Source organism: Carassius auratus, unplaced genomic scaffold (assembly GCF_003368295.1).
Source record: "Carassius auratus strain Wakin unplaced genomic scaffold, ASM336829v1 scaf_tig00028853, whole genome shotgun sequence".
In the NCBI taxonomy this organism is placed as follows: Eukaryota; Metazoa; Chordata; class Actinopteri; order Cypriniformes; family Cyprinidae; genus Carassius; species Carassius auratus.
Window position 1 is genome coordinate 108864 of NW_020525723.1, and position 26775 is coordinate 135638.

At 35.0% G+C, this 26775-nt stretch overlaps 1 protein-coding gene and 1 long non-coding RNA gene across 4 annotated transcripts; both read right to left on the minus strand.

Annotated features, from left to right (window-relative positions):
* Positions 1-261: 261 nt before the first annotated feature.
* LOC113079637 (LIM/homeobox protein LMX-1.2) lies at positions 262-6027 on the minus strand. The gene is made up of 6 exons (XM_026251880.1): positions 5112-6027; positions 4855-5033; positions 4046-4123; positions 3339-3405; positions 3086-3250; positions 262-1133 (listed from the first exon to the last, which is right to left on the minus strand). Exons 1-6 carry the CDS (start codon positions 5284-5286, stop codon positions 976-978), a joined length of 822 nt encoding a protein of 273 aa, XP_026107665.1. The 5' UTR covers positions 5287-6027; the 3' UTR covers positions 262-975.
* Positions 6028-8307: 2280 nt separating this feature from the next.
* On the minus strand, positions 8308-13439 carry LOC113079632 (uncharacterized). 3 transcript variants are annotated; one of them, XR_003281735.1, is made up of 4 exons: positions 13393-13439; positions 12315-12471; positions 12067-12136; positions 8308-8799 (listed from the first exon to the last, which is right to left on the minus strand). It is a non-coding gene; the product is annotated as an uncharacterized LOC113079632 (long non-coding RNA). The 3 variants fall into 3 exon arrangements; XR_003281736.1 differs by lacking the exon at positions 13393-13439 and adding an exon at positions 12658-13004; XR_003281734.1 differs by lacking the exon at positions 13393-13439 and adding an exon at positions 12766-12805.
* Positions 13440-26775: the final 13336 nt, after the last annotated feature.

Below are 26775 nucleotides of genomic sequence, written 5' to 3' on the forward strand. Positions count from 1 at the left end.
AAATTAAAGCATATTTTGAGGCCAAAGTGAAAACTGTGTGTGATGTGGACAATATTTTAAAAGAAAACAAAAATGATACAAACATCTCTTACTAAAACTAATTTCAATTTTCATTATTCTTTGTTCATTTATAATTTATTTCAAGTGTCTCAAATGTAAAATTAAAGCATGTTTAAGCATAAATGAACCATATTGTATGAAATGGACAACATTTAGAAAAAAAAAAGTTAAAATATATATTTTTTTATTATTTCTTTATTTTTAGTACCAACAAACTTTGGTCAATTTAGCAAGTTTGAGCAAAAATGCATCCTCTACAACATCCAAGAATGCAAATGACAAATAAATAGCACAGCGAAATAAACATATACATCTTTAAACATCAACAGAAATACTACACTCTCTTCCAGGAACTTGCATAAAAATGTTTATGGTACTTTCTCTAACACAGTTTGTTTTAAATAAAGCTTTGCAGGTTTGCTTGGCACATGTACGTAATAAATAGCTAATCGTTCTTGTCAACACACAGCTGTTTCAGCTTGACTTTATTTCAAAACTTTTGAAATCCATATTCATGCTGATAACAATGAAGTGTTTCCATTTTGCGTGTATTGCATTTGTCTATTTACGGTCTAAAGTTGTTTTGCAGGTTCAGTATACTGCAGTAAACGTCCTGCAGCTCCTCAAGAAATGTGTGGTTAAGATTATTTCTACAAAGTCTAGATGAAAACCTACTCATCCCATCTTCACATACACTTGGCCAGCACATCTTTGAACCTCCTCAGCATGTCGTCTACAGCACAAAGCCGAGATCTGGTTTCATCTTCTGCGTGAGTCGATCGGTTTGGTTTGGTTTGGTTTTCTTGTCCTTACAGCCTCGGCCTTATACTGGAGGTTTGCTGCTGTACGTGAGGCTGGTTTTGTAGGCATGGATATTATGTAGTTCTTGTGGCTGTTTAGTCTCAAGATTTGGTTTCAGGAGGCGAAGTAGGAGCTCTGCATGGAGTAGAGGCGGTCGATGGGGTTTCCCAGGCGGGTCTGAAGGGATCCGGCTTCTGCCGCAGCCATGAAGCAGTCGCTCAGACTGGTCAGAGACGTGTCACTGTCAATGTCGTGGAAAATCGAGTCGTTTCCTGGAGAAAAAAACAACAACAAAATGAGGTCTTAGTACTGTAGAAGTCAATCGAAATTATGTGACCCTGGACCACAAGACGAGTCATGAGATGAATAAATAAGCTTTCCATTGATGTATGGATTATTATGATCAGACAATATTTGGCTGAGATTCAACTCTGGAATCTGAGGGAGCAAAACAACTCTAAATACTGAGAAAATCATCTTTAAATAGTCCAAATGAATTCTTAGCAATGCATATTACTAATCAAAAATTAAGTTCTGATATATTTTTACGGTAGGAGATTTACTAAATATCTTCATGGAACATGATCTTCACTTAATATCCTAATGATTTTTGGCATAAAAGAAAAATCTATCATTTTGACCCATACAACTATTTATTTTATTTTATTTTTTGCTAAAAATATACCCCAGCAACGTGTGGACATTTGTAATCTAATGGTCCAGGGTCATATATGAGTGGTGTGTGTTGTTCAGAAGTTTGGGGTCGGTACGGTTTTTAAATGTTTTTGAAAGAAGTCTCTTCTGCTCACCGTGGCTGCATTTATTTGATTAAAAATACAGCAAAAATATTACCATTTAAAATAGCTGATTTATATTTGAATATATTGTAAAAAGTATTATCAGCAGCTTCGGAAATGATACAGAATTCATTAAATGCAGGTTTTGGAAACATTAATTTTCTATATATAATTCTTTATATAAATATAAATATATAATATAAATCTTTTGTAAAGTTATAAATGTCTTTACTGTTACTTTTGATCAATTTCATGCATCCTCTCCATATAAAATTATTCATTTCTTTAAAAGCAAATCATACAGACCCTAAGCTTTATCTAAATGTGATAAAATAACATTGAACAGACAATAAAATCACTAAAAATGAAATCACCAAGAATGTTTGAATATAGAAGTTATCAACCGTTCAATCATCATAAGAAATGTACATACACTGCTAATATGGAGAATAAAAAAATTACACTAATTATTATTTTCTTTTCCTCCTTCCAAAGACACTGATTATCAATAAAAAAAATAATTAAAAACAATTCATAATGACCCTTGACTTTTAGTAAATGATAGTTTGCATTATGATACTACAGTATATAAAGTATAATAGTAATAGGGATACAGACATAACTAATTTGTTCAATATTTTTCACCTATATATATATATATATATATTTAAATGGTTATTAGTTCTGTAATTTCAACCAATAAATAGGTAGGTATTCAAAGGCAGATTTAATATGCCATTAAAAAATTACATAAATGAAATCATGATCAATTCTGGTTAGCAGTTTTCAAGAATTTAACAAACAAACAATAAATAAGTAAAACTATAATACATTATATTTATACAGTATATACACACACACACACAGACACAGTATATATAAAAACTGGTCTTGGCCATGAAAAGTCAGTATCAATCAATCTCTAACAGTGAGAGTAAAAGTTTTAGCAAGCACAGCTAACAAACAAATATGTTAAACTTACTGAACTGAAGCTTTTAGTGCAAAGAGTTTGTTCAGTCCTCAAGGACACAGTTTAATGTACGCTATAGAAAAATGATTAGCCACAGGACTCTCAACTGCTTCTGAAAGCTGTAATTGGCTATAAACTGTTATATAAAAGAGCACATAAACTTCTCGTTTGCGTCAACTCGCAGCAGGACAAAACGCGCGCATCATTGTGTAATCGTGTGCGTGTGAGGCTCACTTTCTCAGGAGCGCTGCGTGGAACTTTATAGTGTAATTTTATAGGCTTCTCAAAAACTAATTGACACTGTTACATAAGGGTGAAGACAGTTTAATGGCACATTTATTTTTATTGGGCCCATACGTGGCATTAGCAGCTGCTTCTGGTCAATATCATTCAGAAGAAATGAACGGGACGTGAGGTTTGCTGTGGTAACATCCCTCCAGAGAAAGATGTTTCTCACCGTATGGATTCATGTGATCTCCGGGCATCTGTGGAGGGGTCAGACCGTGCTGGAACGGGTCCGTGCTGTATCCGCTGGTCTCCATGGAGACTAACTGATGTTGTGGAGGCGGAGCCAGTGGTGTGTAAGAGTTCATCAGATTCTCCATTCGGCTTGAGATCACATCTGCAGAGAACACACAGAGAGATGAGTGTGTGTGTGTGTGTGTGTGTGCGTGTGAGTGTGTGCGTGTGTGTGTGAGTGTGTTTAGTACCTTGTCCGAGTCTCTGAGAGGTTTGCTGCTCTTGTTGCTGCTGTTGTCGGCGTGCTAATTTCTTCATCTGACCGGAAAAAGAGGAACAGACAAATATTGAATAATTTTTAAGATCATAAAAGGTTGTGTGCATATTGAATCATATTAAAGAGTAACTTATACCAGGGGTTTACAAACCATGTTTCGGGGACACGGTCAGGCAAAGTTATTTTAGTATTTTTTATTTACTATTTTATGTATACACGCACACGCACACACACTCACTCACTCACTATATATATAAATATATATATATATATATATATGTGTGTGTGTGACCCTGGACTACAAAACCAGTCTTAAGTGCAAATGTTTCGATATTGAGATTTATAATGAATCTGAATAAGCTTTGGTTTGTTAAGATAGCACAATATTTGGCAGAGATACAACTATTAGAAAATCTGGGATCTGAGGGTGCACAAAAGTCTAAATACTGAGAAAATTGCCTTTAAAGTTGTCCAAATTATGTTCTTAGCAATACATATTATTAATAAAAAAAGTACGTTTTGATTAATTTATGGTAGGAAATTTCCAAAATATCTTCATGGAACATGATCTTTACATATATAAAAATACATATTCCAACTTCCAGTATTTGAACATCTATGGCATCTAAAGAATTGAAAACCCCTGACTTAGGCTCAGTTAAGATCTCTGAACATGCTCACCTTTGCTCTTTGGTTCTGAAACCACACCTGGACGACTCTAACACTTAGACCGGTTTCAGCTGCCAACGTCTCTCTGACCTGAAATAACAGGAACATCAGTATATTATTCATCTGAAGTAGTCTCACATACCCAGACATTTGACCACTGGCATGAAGCGCTTGTCATTTTTTACATGCTTTACTCATCAGATACCCTGTATAGTTTTTGCTATCTTTACATACAATATGCATAATGTTTTTTGTTTGTTTGTTTTTTTTGGTCAATTTTAGATGCAAAATGCATTAGATCAGATGGTCCAGAGTTTTTTTTTACATGCAATACACATCAAATGGTTCACAGTTTTCGCCAATTTTACATGCAATATGCATCAGAAGATCCATAGTTTTTGCCAATTTTATATTGCAGTATGCATTAGATTCTCCATATATTTTTTTATAATTTTTACATGCAATGCACCTAAAAAGATCGATAGTTTGTGCCAATTTTAGATGCAGTATGCATTAGATTCTCCATATAGTTTTATATTAATATTAATATAATATATATTATATTAAATATATTTTTACATGCAATGCACCAAGTAAAATCCATAGTTTTTGTCATTTTTACATGCAGTAAGCATTGGATGGTCCATATAGTTTGTGCATTTTTTTTATTTTTTGCTGTTTTTACATGCACTACACATCAAATAGTCCATAAACTGCTGTGTAATAATGATTTAGTATAATACTGGAACCTGTGCCTCTACAGTAAGCACAGGCTGCACATTCAAGAGATTCTCCAGAAATCCTCTGAAGGATAGTCTCACCTTTCGGCATGGTTTGGACGACACCTCAAAGGAGGCCTTGAAGGCTCGCCGCTGCTGGGTGGTGAGGATGGTGCGAGGTCTCTTGGGTCTGCGTGGGTCTTTGCCATCATCGGCTCCTTTGCCCTGACCCCCTGCTCCTTTCTCAGGCTTCAAATCCAGATCTTCTTCCTCGCTTTTGTCTATAGAAACAAGTTTTTTAATATCACCTTTCCATAGAGAGCATACGAGACGAGACGAAAGGAAAGCGTTGTTCTCACCGGAGTCAGACATGTCCGGGCTGACCGAGTGCAGTAAGTCCTTCTCCTTCTCGTAGTCATTCTTGCACAGCAGTTGTCCTTCCTTCAGGACGAACTCGTCCCCTTTACACAGCTGTCGCTCGCACACACAGCAGCAGAAGCAGCCTAGATGATACACACTTTCTAGTGCGCGCATCACAAACTCACTGGGAGCGATCTTCTCCAGACAGCCACTGCATTTGGCTGCAAACAACCTGATGAGAAGAAACAAAACATAAACCGATGCTGTTTACTTTCTATATACATGCTTCTGGTCTTATTGTGCACAGTTCACTAGTGCATGTTATGCCAAAGCATCAAAAGGTTTGTTTTTGACATTTGTAAAAGGATGCTTAAATAATATTAGCCAATAATAAAATAACTAACTTTCCATAAATCAAGGTAACTGGTTTCATGTTCTTTTAAATGTTTGAAAGTTGCATCATATGCATTCAACTGGTCGAAAAGTAGGTTAGATCATCAAATTCACATCATCGAAGTGTAAAACCAAATACATAAACAGTTTAAAAACGACACACTGTAATCTACATAGCAGGACCTCCTGTCAGAATTATCTGAAGTACAAGAGCGAGTCACTTCTTCGGGTAATACTCAAACCCCCTGGCGTGAGACTCGCTGCAAAGCTCAATAATTCTGAAGCATTAAGCAGATCTTCCCTCAGAGCTCAGTCTTTTCCCTCACCAATAAAGCTCATCCATAAATATCACAGGCGCACAGATCAATGCGTGACTGACACCGGACGCCCCAGCTGGGCCGCGCTCATGATTATGACTTTGAAAGAGATTTTTAATAAGCCTCGAGATATGATGGTATCATGAGGTGAGACGAATAAAAGAGTCAATATTCAGCAACGGACCCACAGGAAGGAAAAATCACAGATGAGATCTCTTTAATATCTCTGTTGTTTCTCCCAGACAGCACTGAAGGAGACTTCTGCTGACATCTTCTGCTTCTCAGATGTTTCGCTTGAGAAACAAAAAACAAAAAAAACCTCAGTAGACTTTAGATTTCAGTTCTCAAACTATGCAGAAATTTTGCAATGAAAAGTGTAATCAATATGAGCTCAATATGAACGTTTTTTTTATAGCTATTACTGTATTGTATATAAACTGTTGTTCAAAATAATGAAAGAAATTACTACTTTTATTCAGCAAAGATTAATTAAATTGATCAAAAGTCACAGTTAAGACATTTATAATGTTACAAAAGATTCTGTTTCAAATAAATGCTGTTCTTTTGAACATTCTATTCATCAAAGAATCCTGAAAAAATGGAATAAAAACTTTCCACAAACATATGAAGCAGGTTTCAACATTAAAAATAAGAAATCCAAAGGATTTTAAAATGCAATACAATAGAAAACAGTTATTTTAAATGTAAAAATATTGAACATTTTTTACATTGTTAAAAATAAAAAAAACATTGTTTTACTCTATTTTTGATCAAATAAACGCAGCCTTGGTGAGCATTAGAAATTTCTTTCAACATTCTAAAAATATTACCGACCCTAACCTTTAAAATAGGTATTTTACAAGAAGCAACCGAGACAAAGTTGATAATAAATGGATGAGAGGATTGCACTGAGCCAAAATGAGCAACCTTTGAGCAATACCATGTCCAAAGAGCAACCTGGTTTCTTTCTCCATCTTCAGCTGATCTTTAATAAATCACATGCATCCTCTGTCTGTCACTTCACATTACGCTGCTGTCTGTAATTCCCATGCTCTTTCTGGAGATCTTCCTTTCTTCTGTTGTGTTTGGGGACTAATCCTGACTTTGTTGACAGGACCACAGTGGAAGCAGTGCCTCTGTCCCAGGTCTTTGTCAGAACGACACTGGCATTTTTTGTTGTTGCTGTTGTTGTTGTTGTTTATAAAACAAGGTTTTTGGAGCACGTTTTACACAAAAATACTATTTAAACTTTCTACTTCAAAATTTCATGTTTAATTCAATGTGTTACTTGCTTTTCTTTGTGAAATTGACTGGTGTAAACTGTTTAAAAGTAAATCCTACACCAATTTTTTTGGTTTATGAGCAATAGTACAAGTGATCCCTCGTGAATAAGTACACTTTTAATACATTTATTATTATCATATAATATTATACTACTACAATATATTGATTAAAGTTTATATTGTATTATTTTATTATAATTTATAATTTTACTTTTAACAAGAGCACTTATTAACTTAAAAATATACTTAAGTGTGAACTTAATGTAATGATTTCAGACACTTAATTGCATGTAATTTACAATTAAATTAAAATACATTATACATAAACATATGTACTTGCTTTTTTGACCCACTTAGGTGAAACTTAAGTACATTTGTTTATGTAATTTCATAATTATTTCAACAAATATGGTTTTTGAAATATACTTGAAATAATTGTCATTAAAAGTTTAATTTTTAATTAAAAAACCTTAGTATATTCAAACCATCTTTATTTTAAATCTATTATCAAATACTAGTTAAAATTATAATCAAGTACTTTGCTTTAGTATGTTAGTAAGCACATCAAAGCATGCACTCAAAAAAAAAAGTTGTTGAATGAACTTAAAAAAATTTGAGTAAACTTTTCCACGAAATTGAATTACATTTTCCAAACAATATCGAATTAGTTTGAAATGATTTGTTGTAATCTTGTTGTGTAAACTTAAATTATTTTAGTCAAGACAACAAGAAGAAAATTGGTCCATTCTACTAGATAAAGTTTAGCCATGCCTAATAGAGAAAGTTGTGTCAGGTTAACTACTCTGAATTTTGTCATGCCTACTATATAAAATAATGCCATGTTAACTACATTCAATTTGGTCATGTCTACTATATCTAACAATGCAATGTCAACTACAAACATTTTTGTACTGCATACTAGAAACAATTTAAATCATTACACTTATCTAACTTGACTCTACAGTTACTTCCAAATGAAAGTGAAATAATTGTGTTCTATTACATTAAAACCTTTTTACTGTATACCTATAGTCTACTGTGAAGAAAGTCAATATGTTAAAAGTCAATCCATTTAGTAAAAATCTGTATTTAAAACATGAGCACATTTAACCTTGAGTGTCTTATTGCTTAAAACTGCAAATATGGCAATTAAACATGCTCATTAAGTAAAGAAATGACAATGCAAATAAAACATGAGCATACAAGAATATAACAAAATGTTATTTTATTTTGTTTTCTTAAACATGATATTAAATGTGATTGAGAGACGTAATCACCTCTGCTCATCGTGCAAAAATTCAGATACAACAAAATCCTATGAGCATACAAGGAAATAAAACACAGCATTCACAAAGGGATCCTCAAACACAGCACACCTAAGTGAAGAGTTTTGTTTTCTGCGCCTGTGCTTTGGCAGACAATTTACACAAGTTCAGCTCGAGAATCATTTTTTGGAGCACCTTAAAAGTGTAATGGATCTACTTTGGATGAGTAAGATTTAAAGAGTATATTAGTCCAAGTAGCAGGGCTGTAGCCAATGCTACATTACCTAAACCAGAAAGCACCTCCACATCTTCCAGCACAATGCAGATATCTTCAGGGTCGTCTGTTGCATCAGCAAATTCATGCTTTACATCACAGAATCCCTAAAAGGTCTTCTTTATGTCCGCTTCGGTTCTTGCAGGGTCATAATCCTTTGAAAAAAAACAAACAAAAAAAAAAGTTATTTTTAGTGAACAACTTTACTTCCACAGCACATTCATACAGCCATCTTAAAACAATGCTATGGCGTTCGGTCACCAGATCACAACCCAACTCAACACCTTTGGCAGACTGTGTTCCACTTTATAATGTAAAATAATACAGTGCCTTTGTCAATATCACTCAATATCAGAAGGAAACAAGATGCATTAAGAGCTGGAGGGTGAAAACTTTTGGAATTTGAAGATCAAGGTAAATTGTACTTAATTTGTGTACCGGGAAAAATACAAGTATCTTCTGTTGCTTACGAAGGGCAGAACTAAATGGAAAACAATTATATTTCAACAAAATAAGACAAATTTGGCCATCTTCATCGTGTTCAAAAGTTTTCACCCCCCCCAGCTCTTAATGCATCTTGTTTCCTTCTGGAGCATCAGTGAATGTTTGAATCTTTTTAAATAGTTGTGTTTGAGTCCCTCAAATGTCCTCAGTCTGAAAAGATGTATCTCAAAATCATACAGTCACTGCTGGAAAGGGTTCAAATATGCAAAGATGCTGGAAAACTGAAGAATCTGCAGGACCTTAAAGATTTTTCTGAAGAACGCTGCTCAGTTTAACTATTCAGAACAATCAAGGGACTCATGCACAACCATCACAAAACAGAAAGACAGTCGAGGATCATCAGGTAACAGAACACAGTACTAAGAACCAAGGGTTCCCAAACTTTTGAGTGGGATTATTTTAATAATTTCAGCAATTTTTTTGTCTTGTGGACTAAATGTTAATATCTTTTATGTACAATATCTTACTCAGGACAGTACTAAATAAAAAATAACATGCATTTAGTATGATCTCTCTTATTATTTGAAAATTACTCATATTTTCAAAGATTCTGCAAGGGGTGCCCAAACTTTCGATCCCCACTGTATATATATATATATATATATATATATATATTTTTTTTTTTAAGTGTGACGTGACCCATACTCAGAATTCGTGCTCTGCTTTTAACCCATCCAAGGTGCACACAGACAGCAGTGAACACACACACACTGTGAACACACACCTGGAGAATTGGGCATCATTTATGCTGCAGCGCCCAGGGAGCAGTTGGGGGTTCAGAGCCTTGCTCAAGGGCAGCTCAGTCGTGTTATTGAAGGTGGAGAGAGAACTGTACATGCACTCCCCCCACCCACAATTCCTCCAGGCCCGAGACTCGAACTCACAATGCTTAGATTGCAAGTACGACTCTCTAACCATTAGGCCACGACTTACCCGTGAAGCCTGGAATTAAACTGCTGTTTTCATCAGGCCAGAAGAGAACTGGCACCCAGATTAAGTAAAGTTTCTCCCAAAGTTTATTTTCCATTTCTGTCACTAATTAAAGGGATAGTTCATTTTCAAATTAAATTTAGGTATGTTTTAGCTTACCTCAAGGGCATCCAAGATGTAGGTGTTTTTTGTTTCCGTAGTAGTTTACATTTTTATATTTTTAGGTCAAACCGTTCTTGTCTGTGACTAATATAATGGAGGTCTATGGTCACCACCTCAAAGAGCATGCACAGAGGAGTCCACATTAAACAATTCCCCACCGTAAGTACACATTGATGACCTAAGACACGAAACAAACGGTTTGTTGTTAGAAAATGAACTATTTATTTTGGTTTTATCTCCTGTACACAACCACGTCCAACTGATCTGAGTGCACGAGTGCTTCCTGACGTGACGTGCGCACGCGCTCTGGCTTAGTCTGCGCAAGCGCGGAAAGCACCGGAAGCGATCTCTCGTGCGTGTACATCACTCATTGTTTACTGTTTACCACACAATATACCACCAATCTGCATTGTCTGAAATATAATGCAGTAACTGTAATTATTAATTTGTTTATAATGCACCCTATAATCGTTGCAATTATAATAAACAACACATTACTCACTCTATTGACAGTGTGCCATTGGCTCCCTCTGGCATTGGATGTCGCCTCCAGTTTATACGTGGCATACTAAACACAATGTGCAAAACGCTGGGTCTCAACAGCGGAGAAAACTCAGGATCTTCAGTCAGGCAGGTGTGTGATGCGATACTGTCAATGTCCTTGTCGTCTTGTAGTTGTTCCATTCGTGACAACATATGCTCTCCACTTCTGTCGGCATCTCACAACACTTGCTACTAAAACACCACCAATTTTTAAGAGATCTCGGTCTCTGAGGCTTGAAGACATACTGACGTAGCGGATGCTTCCATGATCGCTCCTGAGTACTTTATCTGTGTATTCTGGTTTAAATATGGCTGTGACAAATTCAACGTTGTCTGTTGATGTATTGAAATCATCTTCCATTGCAATTTCCTGTACGTATAAATATGTTTAAATCTTCACAGTGTAAGGTAACACTCTGTGTAAACCATAGACAGTAAGTGTAAACAATGAGTGTGGTTTCCGCGCTTGCGCAGACTAAGCCAGAGCGCGCACACGTCACACAACAGGAAGTACTCGCGCCCTCACATCAGTTGGACGTGGTTGTGTACAAGACAAGAACAGTTTGACCTAAAAATATCAAAATGGGAAATACTGCGGAAACAAAGACACCTACATCTTGGAAGTCCTTGAGGTAAGCTAAAACATACCAAAATTTAATTTGAAAGTGGACCATCCCTTTAAGTTTTGGTTCCTTGCCACTGCCACCTTTGGCGAATGGGGATGCTTGACTGATTGCATAGACACTATTGGAAGAGAGTTGAACTGGATGATGACATCACTGAATAATCAATGAACTGACTTTTTCTTAAACAAAACAAAAACTGTCTGTTTGTTATTGTCCTCTTGCATTACCGACAAACTATTTTCCTGTTTAATTATGCTGCTTTGACAATGTGTATTGTGTAAAGTGCTATATAAATAAAGGTGAATCGAATTGACTATTAAGAACTGTGCTTATCAAACAGGATGATATCACGTAAACCTAAACCAGTGGCTGTGAGGAGTACAAAGGTTTAAAGAGAAGTTAACATCAGTCATTTAATTCATATCTGAGCTTTACAATTTACTCAATATTTTAAAATTAAAAAATGTACATTAACTCTTTACCCATCATCAGTTTTGATGGGGAATGTCTTTTGATATTTAAAAATACAAACGTATATATAAGAAAGTGTCTCTGCTTTTAAATTGAAAATTTTTTAGGCGCAGTTCATGTCACGTCTTTTGCAAGGTCAAGTTTGTTGCTACTTGTGATAACTGTTTGTAACGAAAAAGAACTCACCAAATACTCCATCATATTCATCTTCATTCAGGTAGATGCATAGCCCCTTGAGAATGCACTCTTGCTTGGTCTCCATGGTGGCATTGTAAGAAAACAGACAAAACATTTTTTCAAGTTTCTGATATTCATACATGACACCCTCCAATACACATCTCTGAGCCATTATGCATTACAGAGCACTATATCAATAGCTTGTATTAAAAAGCAATATATAAAAAAACTGAAAAATAAATAAATAAAAATGCTACCTGAGATATTGGCAACATCACATCTTGAATCTTTTTTCTAAACACTCCACCCTTTTTGGTAAACACTTTTAGCAGATCATCAGAGAACAGATCCAGTTTGGACATGAATTTTGGAGGGTAAAGGAAGGGTTGTGATCCGATGAAATTCATCATTTATCTGAAGACATAAGTTACAGAGGTCTTGTTTATGGGCAATTCAGCAAAGACAAAAAAGGTTAAAATGCTACAAAGAAAACAAAATATTTAGTACAGGGTGAGGGTGAGAACTTATTTATGAAAGAAATCATTTTCGATTATTCCTCTTGATATATTAATCGCAAGTAACAGAATAACATTAACTTACACATACAAGCGCTTGGAGAAACAAAACGTTATTAGCTGACTACACAGACATAATGTCGGTCCATGACCATAATCTAGCTAGCAGAAGAAATGCAAAAACTCCACTTACAATTACTGAAGCAGCGAAATGTAATACTTACGTCGCTAAAGCACTATTTGTTGTTTAAGACGAGAGACTCCGTGAACGTGGTGAATTCAGTCACGAGCACGTGAACTTAACAAGCGTGACTAATCTAAAGCCTTGGATTGGCTGCTGTGCGCTTTGATTGGCATCTCAATCGTTTTAACAATGACGAGCAATAAATTAAATATAGATGAGGAAGACCTAAAATATACATTTGAAACTTTGTCACCCTAAGGACAGCTGAATGCGGAGTAAGAATTTAAAATCCTAGGGGACAATTTGGCAATTTCGGGCGTGTCTTATGGCCCTGGTTTTATACATTAATTCATGGTACTGAAGGGTTTTCTGTTCTCTCGTGTTCCGCGATTCTTCATTTTAACGTTATTTGATACTTTTAGTAAAAAAAGAAAAAAAGAAAGTCTGCACCACGTGCTGAATCCAGAAACCTAACATCAGCTACAAACTACACACTTAAGAGCTATTTTCATACAGTGCTTATAGAAAAATAACTTTCTGGTATGCAACAAGATATTAAGAAAGCATATTTTAATTAGTTTGTTAATTAAATAAAATTAGATGGACGGTGATAGATAAGAAAAAAAGGCCACTTACCCAACTCACATGTTTGCTGCTGAGCAATCCATCTGCATCCGTTTCCGTTGATGACGTGCATCCGGTTAAGACGAACAAAAAATATTCTTGTTGACTCAATTTAAAAAAATGTTGTAAACCTAATTTTTTGAAAATTACATTGTTTCTGTTAAATATAATTAAGTTGACACCATTTTTACAAAGAGTTATGTTGTATGTGATCATTTTAATTAATTAAATTGAACAAAGAGCAAAAATCATTTTTTTGAGTGTGGCAAATGATTATTAAAACTTCTAAAAGTGCGTAATTATGTAAAAAAAAAAAAAAGTCAAAAAAACTGTGTGAAAAAAATTTCATGCAGAAAATACTACTAAATTTCTCAAACAATTACGAACAATTAACGGAATTAACACAGAATTAAAAATGAAAAGTAATGAAGGGAAATACTATTTTATTTTAAAATATACTTAAAAAACAATAAGTATTATATTATCTGTAAGTAAAGAAAAAAAAAAGATTAAGTACACTTAACTTTTAAGTACACTAAGTGCACATTTAATACATTATGCACATTTCTTTTTATTTTATGTATTTATGAATTTTTTACAAGGGATTGTTTGTGACTAATAATATAAAAATGATCAAAGAGGATGATGCATCTGGTGTTTTTGGTCTCTTGTTCGTCTAAATGTGTAGAAATGCAGTGGTTTTGATTGACGCGTGTGCAGGGGTTGACACTAATCCCTCTTTAATACCATTAAAACAGCCTAAAGAAGGGAAAGACTTCACGCTCAGTCAATCATGCTTAGAAAAGACTTTAACTCTGTGCTCTTCAGTGTGTGTATGTGATACTCATGTTTGCATGTGTGTGTGTGTGTGTGTGTGGTGGGGTATTTATTCTTTCCTGTGTATTTGTTTGCTATAGATCAGAAATGTAACAAACACAAACAATAATTTAACCCTGGTTTGCTGCCATCAAAGTTGTGGAGCTTATGGAGAACCAGCAAACATCTCCAAACTCCAAACACAGATCCCTCACCACAACAGCTCTCAGATCAGCTTCAGGTGCTTCAGAAACTTTAGAGACTTCAAGTGGAATTCAATACAGGTGCCAAAATATACATTGACACTCATTCATAACAGGTTTATGTTTTTAGTTTATGCATTATCAATTTGAGTCAGTTCCTAGAAAAATAAATAGATAAAAATTATGAACACATACAATAAAAAGTGAACTTTGAGCAGCTCTGATCATTCAGTCAGTGGAGAATTTAATGAGGAACGATTTATTTCATTTTGAGATTATTTCAGGCAATTAATACAAAATAAATGGTCTTTAAAAAGTATTATTAAAGTACAACTATATAATATACATTTTCTATATATAATAACTATGTGTAATAATAATTTATTAAAATGTTCATTGAATATAACATTGTAATAGATTCAATAATTTTGCATTAAAATGCAATAATATTTTTAAATGGCAAATCTGAGCACATAAATATTGTTAATAACAATAAAATAAAAAGTTATGTTTTTTTTTTCATTTATATTTAAAAATTATATATCTAATTCAACACTGTCGAGTTTAATACCAAAACTCCCAAGACATAATATGAGAAGGACTCTCACAGTTGTCTAGAAGAAATGTTTTTATATTAATGAGATATCATTTGTTTCAAGTTTCTTATTATTTGAGTACCATATATAAATTGACCTGATAAATCCTTTTATACAGCCTTTTTACATTGACCTTTGATGCAGTTATGGACATGCATTGCAGGTCTCTCTCTCTCTCTCTCTCTCTCTCTGTGTGTGTGTGTGTGTGATTTTTCCAGCCACCTCTTTCACATCCATACAGCACAGATACATGTGCACTACAAAAGAGCAAAAGATGTCATTAAACACTGGAGCTTTCCTCTGATGGTACTGAATGGAAAATACCCTGTAGTCCACACACACACACACACACACACACACACACACACAAGGCACATTTACCACGTTTAACTGCATTCTGACCCTATCAAAGCTTATAAACCACATCAACTCCACTCTGTAAAATTCAAAGCTCTCAGATGTATCTAGGATGTTAAAAAATAATTTATTTAAACTTAAAATAATGCAAAAAATGATGTTCTTCGTCAGTATTTTTGTCTTGTTTTCCAGTACAAATATCTGCATCCTGCTGGAGGATATCAAACATGTTTTCATTGGTCAAGCGCACACCTTCCTGTGCGAGTTTGTTGTGATGGGAATGATTTTAAAGTCTGCTAGTGTGTGATCCTCAGTTGTTTAGTGTATGATGGCCAGTTTTCCCTTTGACTGTTCGTTTGAAAGATTTTAGAAGTCATGTAGATTCCAGTCTTAATGAGTCTGAAGTTAAATGCTGAGAGGGTAAAGGGAGCGTGTGTTTGTCCGGGACCCCAGAGTAAACTCCGGCCCCAATACAACGGCTCCTGAAGCTCATCACTCACTGCTCAACATAATCACACACAGACATGCAATCTTCCTGATTAAGATCACAACATAAACACAGAGAAGAGGAAAGGAAGTGTGTCGGGGGATCTTTGAAAAAAGAACTTGAAGAAATGGATTTGAATAAATCTCATGAAATCTGTAAAAATGTCCACAATGAAAAAAATAAATAAATACAAATAATTGAAGACAAATCATAATTTTAATTTTAAGTTTTTATAGTGCAATGGAAATACACTATTATTTTTTAATAACAGTGCAAAATTTTGTTGAAAAAAAAATAAAAAAATACAACAGCATTTGCAAATTTACAAAATACAACTGTAGCGTAATGTGTTTCTACTCAACCTAAAAAATGAATAATGTTAAAATAATGAGAAAGATGTTTTTGCATCAAATCAACAATGATGTTTTGAGAGGAAATTAAAATAATTTAACAATTATGTTAATAAAACTATGAATTTTGTTAGTCTGCCTACCTAGACAGCATTAATAATTTGTATGTGAATATATATATATATATATATATATGCCCGCATAAAACTGAATTATGAGAAATCATACTAACACACAGAAAATATAAAATGCTACAAAAGTCCCTTTAATTAAGTAGCAATAGCAGCTAAGGATAGGAAGAGGACAGAGTTGTAATCAGATGAGATTGTGTGTGTGTGTGTGTGTGTGTGTGTGTGTGTGTGTGTGTTTGAACAGCTGCTATTCCTGAGTTTGGCAGCTCTATTCAGAATGAAGTTTACTCAGCTCGACCATAACAGCAAACAGAGTATGAGCGAATAATGGAGCATGCATACAAAAGACAACACACACACACACACACACACACACACACACACACACACACACACACAGAGAGACCACTGTGCTACACTTGCTTTACACTTCAAAATAAAACCATAGCCTCAGCAAAGAACTTACCAAGAGCTTTTGGTGGCTGTATAAGGTTCTTGAGCTGAGCTATACAGTGTTTAAGAGACTTTGTAAGTTCTCCAGATCTTAAAGCACTAAAACAGATGCTTTAAAGAGTTCTCTTATGATATACATTTTCCTAAAACCTTTACTGGAAGCTTAATTTCAAGCATCTATTAGGAAACCGAAGTGCGTAGAAGCTGATCAGAGGGTAATTTCTTACAGACCAGAACAGATCTTAGCTCATGGTCTACATATGGTCTCTCAGATGTCCAGGTTTAGTGTAGGTAGTAGAAGAAAACCCTGGCCGCAGCATCTGTGCCGTATCAAAGCCAGATCTGACCACAAGCCTGAATGAGTCCATTCTCTCTCAGCTTCTCATTGGCTGTGGTTCAAATCCCAGAGCTGAGCGACCCTGCTGGGCAACATTATTGGGTATCACAGGCATATTCATGCTCAAAATTGGCAGGGTAGGCAAACTAACAAAAATTTAATACGTAGAAAAAAAAATATTAAGCAGAATACACAAATTCATTTTCATTGCTATAGTGAAATTAAGAAATTATTTGTGACAAATTGTACATTTACATCATATGGCAAAGTTACTTACTAAACTAAAAAAAAAAATCCTAATAAAATAATGAGAAATAGGTTTTTGCAACAAAGTAGTGATAAACTTTGGGGAAAATGTGCTGTATTTGCATCAAAATAATAATAAAATAATATTAAAACAATGCTAAAATTAATGAGTTACATGAATAAAAATGAATGCAGAAAATTAATCAAAATTATTAATGGTCCTATTTATCCTAGCCAAATAGTATTAAACTAAACTTAACTAAACTAACTTTTTCACATTAAAGCAATGATAAACTTTGGGGGAAATGTGCTGAAATGCCATAAAAATATAGTAAAAAATAAATAAAATGGTTTTAATAGAATAAAATTATTAAGTTATATTATAAAAAGAGAAAATAGAAAAATAAAGAAAATTAATAATAAAAAAAAAATATTAATGGTCTTTAGGCAAATCCATGCCCAAAATGCTGAACATATAATAATTATTATGCAAAATATATATATAATTATTATTTTATATATATAATTTTTTTTTTTTTGCATAATATATATATTGGGCATATTTAGGCCAAAGGTGCTACCTTAAATAATAATCACTCACTAAATAAAACATATCTAGATACTTGTGGCTAAGCAATCACCTAGCAACCACACACAACACCCTACCAACCACACCCTGGCAACAAGCCTGGCAACACCCTGGCAACAAGCCACAGCAGGTTGAATGAGCAAACACCACTCAAATGTCCAGGTAAAAATAAATATATGCTGTATACATTTTATATATAGTTACACACTTTTCCTCCCTTACTATCTATCTTAGTAACCTAATCATTGACCTAACAATCGTTTCCCTAAGTCTGAAGCTGTTTAATGAGTCACTCTCCTCATCTGGCCTGTTTCCATGTTGTGTTTTTTCTCTGATGTAAAGCAGACGTCGCTGTTTAGCAGCTCAGCAGGGCTCTATTCGCTGCTAAAGTGAGCGATCTGACAATATTCCCAGAGCTGCAGTAACTCGGATGCTAATTGCTGTATAAGGCTTGCAGCTGCTTGGCATAAACACCGACCAATCAGAAAGAAGCCAGCACATGATTGGCAGGAGGATATTGCTACTACCCCCACCTCCCGAAGCGTCCCATTGGCTGACACAAAGAACAGTTTATTTTATATGAGTTGCATCTGTGCAAACCAATAAAGCCTTGTAGAAGCACATGAGTGGTGAGCCAGATTTTCCTCAAGATCTATAGCGTTGCTTAATCTCTGGCTTAACGCAGATGTCAAAAGGCCAGCGCGGCCTCCGGAGCAGATGTCCAGTATACACCATATGAACTACTTCTGGAGAGAATCAAAGTGAAGAGATCATGACGGAGAGTTAATTAAGTGGACGCTTCTTGAAGTGAAGAGCTCTTGCTTATAGGCTCTGTTCCAAGATCTAGTGAGCTGCCTAGCTGTTTATCGCCTACGTAGGGAGCATAATAACCTGAAAAAAGCTACATGAAAGCTCTATAAATTGTATACAAAAAGCAAAGTGCTCCAGCAGAAATAATGCATTGCTATGCTATAAAAGATAATACTCTAATACGAATTTACAAATTTACATTTCTTAACATTTTATTGTTCAAAAGCAGCTTTTATTTTACTTATATATTCTAATAATACTTAATAGATAAAATATATGTAATATAGAAATAGAACTTTAAGTAAGAAATAAAATTACTTATATACAGTGTATTATATATATATATATATATATATATATATATATATAATAGAAAATATATAGAATGGGTTAATTCAATATACATACCAATAAAAATTATTATAAGTATAAATTGGAATTGTATATAATGAATAGAATATAAAAATATAATTTTTAAGAATATAATAAAATTCTACATTATTTATTACACATATTAATGTACAAAAAGATACACACATACATAAATATTTAATTTTTATATATACATATGTACATATTATATATATATATATATATGTCTATTCATATGTATGTAATATGTATAATAAATTATAATTATATTCTGTACATATGTATATTATAAAGATACTTGATACTTTTAAGTATAGACTATATTTACTCATAAAATATATGCAATACAGAAATATAATTAGAAGTATGAGATAAGATTATTTATATGGGTGTGTATATATATATATATATTATAAAATGTTTTTAATACAATGAAAACTGTATTTACAGTGATCTCAGTTTGATAAAAACATTTTAGGCCTATGTTAGGCCTATTAATTGCAATGATTTAATGTCCACGGTTATTCAAACAACAAATTATATAGAAAAAGCAAGCAAAGAACACAAGCTGAGCTGCTCTCAGAAAAACGGTTTACTTTAGCTGCATTCATCGTCAAACTTAGCACATATGCAAAGATTCAGCTGGATCACAAATGATTCGTGCAAACAAAGACGTGTTTATGTAGATCTGGAGCACATTACCTTCATTACCTGTGCTGAAACGCTACTGTCAATCAAACTATTGTGGGAGGGGCCTGTCTGTGTGACGTCACAAAGACAGGCATCTGAGATCAGCTCGATTTGAGAAAGGTGTAAAGATTTAACGAGATTAAAAAAGCACTGGGGGCTTTTTTATAATCTTTATCATTATAGGATGGTTGTATACACACACTGCCAATACACATTTCAGTTCAAACAATTTGTACAAGTGCATTTAGCATCCAATGACTCCTTTAAGACGCTGTCTAGATAGGCAGCTCACTGGCTTTTGGAACAGAGCCCCAGTTTAGCACCCATGAGGTTACAGCACTGAAACGCAAACGTTGAATAAGGGTGAGTCTTTGCCTGAGGCTGGATAAACTCACAGTCCAGTTTTAAATTACAGCTGACCCTTGTGTTCGGCCCAGGGAGACTTAACAAACAGTAATATGGGTCGTTTTGAAGAGGAGGTCCTCAAGCATGTGAAAGGAGGACTGCCCTGGAGACTATTTGACAAGGGCCCTTAATCTGTGGGTGGAGGTTTACGCCGGTGACCCAGCTGAGAGATTACAGCGAGTCTCAAGTGCCTCACCTCGACCCAGATCAATCCCTCTTTGAGGAGCTTTAGCCACATCTGAGAGTGACGCTGGATCAGTGTGTGTGTTTTCCCACCATTTTACAGACCTTTGGCTGTGCAAAGGGATGTTTGTTTGAGTTTTAATTAGCACTGGTAATCCTTAGATTATTAGACCTGAGGTCTGGAATGTTTACTCGGCCAAAGCCTGCGAAATATCTGGCTAATTAATTATTGATGCTTTAAAATTCCTCATTCATTTGATCCTCTCTTTTAAAAAAGCAAGAAAACATCTCCTATATATGTCAACAAACATCTGCATCATAAATCTAACAGTCTCTAATAATTAGTTAGACTGGTTAATTGACCACTGACCCAGGCATCGAAATGCATGCATGATTAGCGTTAATGGTGTAAATCCTGCTAAATATGAAGCAGTGTTGTTGTTTTGTTTTTTTTTATTATTCAAAAACAGTTTGCTTCCCCTCTCACACATCTGCCAATTTATATGTTTCAAATGCAAGACATTGATGTTTGTAAATGGCAGCCTATTCCCTTTTGTAGTGTGTACATATACTATTTATCATCAAACTGTGATGACTGTGACTAAATTCAGTACATATTTGTCTGCCATATGTTGCCACCCCTCAAAAATTCCTGCCCCCTTCTCGCCACCCCAGCAACATTTTTCTAGATCCGCCCCTGATTATAAGTGCAGTATGGTGTACCTCAAGGCTCAGTATTAGGGCCGTTACTCTTCCCACTTTACATATTACCCTTGGGAGATATCATCAGAAACACTGTGTTAGCTTTCACTGTTTTGCTGATGATACTCAGCTCTATATTTCAATAATTACTTACTGCAAAATTCTGAAAAAAAGAGGTGTTAATTATAGGAGCTAAATATTCTGCATGTAGAAACCTAGAATGCGGTCTAAGACTTGATGGCTGCTCTGTCAATTCTTTGTCATCAGTTAGGAACCTATTGTGCTATAGCAATCTTTCCTTAGAAAGCCACGTTTTCTAGAATTTGTAAAACTGCATTTTATTATCTCTAAAATATATATAAATTACGACCCTCAATGTCAAATGCAGAAATGTTAATCCATGCATTTATAACCTCAAGGTTAGATTATCGTAATGCTTTATTAGGTGATTGTTGTTCAGCAAGTTTAATAAAAAAAACCTCCAGTTGACCCATTACTTATTGCTTATTACTTATAAAGCCCTGAATGGTTTAGCACCTCAGTATTTGAATGAGCTCCTTTTACATTATACTCCTCTACGTCCGCTACGTTCTCAAAACTCTGGCAATTTGATAATACCTAGAATATCAAAATCAACTGCGGGCGGCAGATCCTTTTCCTATTTGGCGCCTAAACTCTTGAATAACCTACCTAACATTGTTTGGGAGGCAGACACACTCGTGCAGTTTAAAACTACATTAAAGACCCATCTCTGTAACCTGGCTTACACATAAAGTATTAATATGCTTTTAATATCCAAAATCCATTAAATTATTTTTAGGGTACATTAATTAGGAAAACCGGGATGGGGAACACTTCACGTAACACACGATGTACGTGCTAAATCGTTAGAAGAATGACATAATATTTGTCTGTTTCTCTCTTATTCTGAGGTCACCGTAGCCACCAGATCCAGTCTGTGTCCAGATCAGAGGGTCACTGCAGTCACCCGGATCCAGTACGTATCCAGACCAGATGGTGGATCAGCACCTAGAAAGGACCTCTACATCCCTGAAAGACAGCAGAGACCAGGACAACTAGAGCCCCAGATACAGATCCCCTGTAAAGACCTTGTCTCAGAGGAGCACCAGGACAAGACCACAGGAAACAGATGATTCTTCTGCACAATCTGACTTTGCTGCAGCCTGGAATTGAACTACTGGTTTCGTCTGGTCAGAGGAGAACTGACCCCCAACTGAGCCTGGTTTCTCCCAAGGTTTTTTTCTCCATTCTGTCACCGATGGAGTTTCGGTTCCTTGCCGCTGTCACCTCTGGCTTGCTTAGTTGGGGTCACTTCATCTACAGCGATATCATTGACTTAATTGCAAATGATTGCACAGACACTATTTAACTGAACTGAGTTGGATGATGACATCATTGAATTCAATGATGAACTGCCGTTAACAGTCATTTTGCATTATTGAAAAACTGTTTTCCTAATTAATGTTGTTCAGTTGCTTTGAAACAATCTGTTTTGTTTAAAGCGGTATATAAATAAAGTTGACTTGACTTATTTTACTGCAAAAGTATGTGACATCAATGTCCTCATTTTCTTCTTTAAAAACACAGGAACTCACATCCCACTAATGCACTATTATTTTCAAACGCTGAAAAAGTTCAAATTCCCAATCTATTTGTATGATTTGGTCTTCGGGCTGGAACACTGGAGAACAGAGAGCCAAGAACCAACTCTGTCTCAGCTTTAAGAGTAAATATTGCATCTGTGCTGACACTCGGCTTTGACTCCACAACAAAAGACCAAAACGGAGTCCGGGTCATTGTCAGAGCGACATGTTTCCATAGCAGCACTGGTGCATTGTGGGATGTTGGATCCCAATGAAGACTGAGCTGAGAGAGGATGAATCCTGCAGACTGAAAGAAATAGGTCCAGTTCTCAGAACTTTTGTGGTTTGTGGCGACTATTACAGTAGAGGCTTCAATCATACAGTAATTTATGAGATATTTAGAGTCAGTTCAAGTTGTTTTTATTTTTATAAAGAGTCAATTTAAGTTTTTTATGTAATATGTATACAATTAAATACAAATGTGCATCTTTACCACTGTATGTGCCATGACCATAATTAGATACAAAACATGCCTATATTAAAAATAATTCAAATAAAACCAGATTTTCAAAAACTAGACCTTCCATAGTTATACTGCAAAATAAAAAAATATTAAAGAATTTAGGCAAAATGTATAAATATAAATATTAAAGACATGGTAAATTTTGGTTAATATATATAAGCCATGCATGGTAAATGTTCTTGTAAAGGTGCTTTACCGAAAACCAGCCCCTTCAGAATGAGGTGATTCAACTTACTAAGCAAACAGAGATCTGGAGAGCAGACGCTCAAACAGTACATGTGAAGATTACCATAGAAACCATGAGAAAATAATCACCTACAGTCCAGGGGAACTAGAAGAACAATGGCAGAAACACGTTTGTTTCATTTTAATTTAGTTTAAAATAACTATAGACTAAAATCAGTGCTTTAAGTGGCCCAAAAGAGGTGCCGGTACTCTATTATAGCCAAAAAAAAATATATATATATATATTTTCTGTTTTGTTTTTTTTTTTTTGTTTTTTTGATGATTCCCCTCATCCCCTGACAACAATGTTAAAGGGCTTTTATATCTACAGCAGTCATCAGGCAACCTTAATAATAAATCCTTTTATTAGTTTGCGGATTTGCTTGAGCTAGAAAGAACTACTGAACATAAATAAAATGTGCAAAAGGATTTTGAAAAAATACCCTTAGAAAGAGCTACTAAAGAGCTACTGCATTACTGCATTCAAACTCCCGAACTGACACAAATTATTCACGCTCCGAACTCCCGAACTGATTAAAATAATTCACGATCCCCAAACTGACTCAAATGATTAGAAAACCTGCTTTGAACTCGCTACGAACTCCCGAACTAATTTAAATGATTCGCGTTCCCCAAAGTGACTCAAATGATTCGCGAACCCTATACGAACTCTCGAATTGATTCAAATGATCCGCGAAGCCGCTCCGAACTCCCGAATTGATTCAAATGATTTGCGATCCCCAAACTGACTCAATGATTCGCGAACCCGGTCCGAAATCCCGATCTGACTCAAATGATTCGCGATCCCGCTCCGAACTTCCAAACTGACTCAAATGATTCGCGAAACCGCTCCAAACTCCCGAATTGATTCAAATGATTTGCGATCCCCAAACTGACTCAAACGATTCGCGAACCCGCTCCGAACTCCCAGACTGACTCAAATGATTCGCGAACCCGTCCCGATTTCTCGAACTGATTCAAATGATCCGCTAAGCTGCTCCGAACTCCCGAACTGACTCAAATGATTCGCGATCCCGCTCAGAACTCCCAAACTGGTTCAAATGATTTACGCTCCATAGGCTACTCCGAACTAGGCAGAATTAGGAAGCGTGCATTGTGAAGGGCGCTCTGAAAAGTGGCAGTGAAGGCAAAGGATTAAAACCTCTATTAAAACAGATGTCCAAATGAACGTACTGGTACGCTAAAAGCACGTTCTGGGCGCTCAGAGAGATGGTGGTACGCTCAAGAGCTATATTTGGAAATGGCGGTACTGAGTACCCACTTAAAGCACTGACTAAAATAAAAACTATAAAATAACGCACAACAAAATTAGTAAAGCTTTAACTAAAATTAAAAAAGTAAACAAAAACTAAACATAAAAATAGAAAATCTAAAGAAATAAACATAATATATATAAAAAAATACAATGTTTAAATTAGATTTTTACATCAAAAAACATCATAACTCAGAATTAATGGGCTATTTTCTGTCCTGTTTTGACCCCACTTTTGACCCGGAAGTAAACGCCCACTGCTCTGATTGGCTGACAGTTGTGTGTGTTTGAAAGCTACATCCTTCAAAGATAATAAATAATCAACACATATCAAACGATCTGTAATAAAAGCAGTGGTGCGACATCATTGTCAGATCCAATATATTCAGCACAGCACCGTCTTATATATACTATATTACAATCAAATCTAATCTTGAAAAACTATATAACGTTGGAAAGGTCTAAGACTCCCAAATATATATTTTACCAATATTTATGTAGGAAAAGTAATAGATGAAGTTATGACAAGAGTGCACCCTCAGAAATCTACATTACAAAAGGAGCTTTGACCTTTGTTTAAAAAAAAGACTTCCTCATTGCCTTTTTCTCTATCACATTTTAGAAATCATGAGAAGTTATATATCACTTGAAAACATAAAATCTCAAAATTCAGTCTTTAAAACCCATTTTAAAATCAGACATTGCATTACCATGTAAATGGTACATCAACATCATGTTACAAAATGTTTTCAGTCATGAATTATAAAAATTTAGGTTTGTATCATGCACATTCAAGTCTATCTTCAAAAACGTGAGTGACAGTTAAGGGGTTAAAGAAGAATAAAAATTACAAGAACACACAACAAAATTACCAAAACAAATGAAAACAAAAAATATAACATATTTATATATTTAAATATTTTACATTTCATATTTAGTATTTTATATATATATATATATATATATATATATATATATATATTAGATATACTTTCACATGTAGAGCTTTCTCTGGTGATTCCAACCACACAAAAAGTTCACAAACAGAAAAAAAAAAATCTGAATATGTCTTTAACTAAAGCAAACAACACACAGTGACTTTGAAACATTAGATCAGGGTCAGACTCGAGGGCTTGAGTCACATACAGAAGAGAAACAAATAAATAAAACTGTCTCTCTCCCACAAACACACTGTAACCCAGACACTATAAAGAACGAACCCTGAACAACAGTGAAGGCAGAACAAAACAGTGGTTTGGAAATATGCGCTGCGTGCCTAAGCATGCAAATGTCTAATTTTATCTGCTGATAGGGATTTCTCAAGACTTGCTTCACATTTGAGCCGATACTTGATGCGGCCAGCGTTCATCAACAAACAGGCTGAGCTGAATTCCTCGTGCTGATGTCATTACCCAAACATCAATGAGCTGGGTGGGTCTGTGTGTGTGTGGGTGTGTGTTTTTGTGACAAATCAGGACACAACTGTATAATGACATGGGTATGACACAGGTATTACAAGGAAAGGGTGGCTTATGAGGACGCTTATAAATCATACAGAATGAGTTTTTTTGGAGAAAGTAAAAATGCACAAAGTTTCCTGTGAGGGTTAGGGTTGGTGTAGGGCCATAGAATGTAGTTTGTACAGTATAAAAACCATTACGCCTATGGGATGAACCCACTTTACACAAAAACAAACGTGTGTGTGTGTGTGTGTGTGTGTGTGTGTGTGTCCAACCGACACTGCTTACGTCACAACAACAGTCAAACTTTAAAGAGTGCAATGAAAAACCACTGCAGTGCTGCAAACTCCAACTCATGAGAATAAAAAAAGATCTCAATAATAACTCTATTGTTTTTCCTATGTATAAAAAGTGAAGTTTTTAAAACAGTTTAAAAAACATCTGCCCCTAACGCCCAAGCAACTGCATAGCAACACCATGGCTAAGACCCAGAAAATGAATTCTCCAGAAAAGGAAAAAAAAATAAGGTTTGCATCTTCAAAAAAAAAAGAAAGAAAAAAGAAAATAAGAAGATAAAGTTAAA

Bases quoted from the DNA above. Each gene is read 5' to 3' on its own strand.
- LOC113079637 (XM_026251880.1), bottom strand. From the start codon at position 5,286: ATGCGCGCACTAGAAAGTGTGTATCATCTAGGCTGCTTCTGCTGCTGT. The intron at 4,124-4,854 runs GTGAGACTATCC...CTGTTATTTCAG, and splicing joins CGTCCAAACCATGCCGAAAG to GTCAGAGAGACGTTGGCAGC. The intron at 3,251-3,338 runs GTACTAAACACA...TGTTCTCTGCAG, and splicing joins CTCTCAGAGACTCGGACAAG to ATGTGATCTCAAGCCGAATG.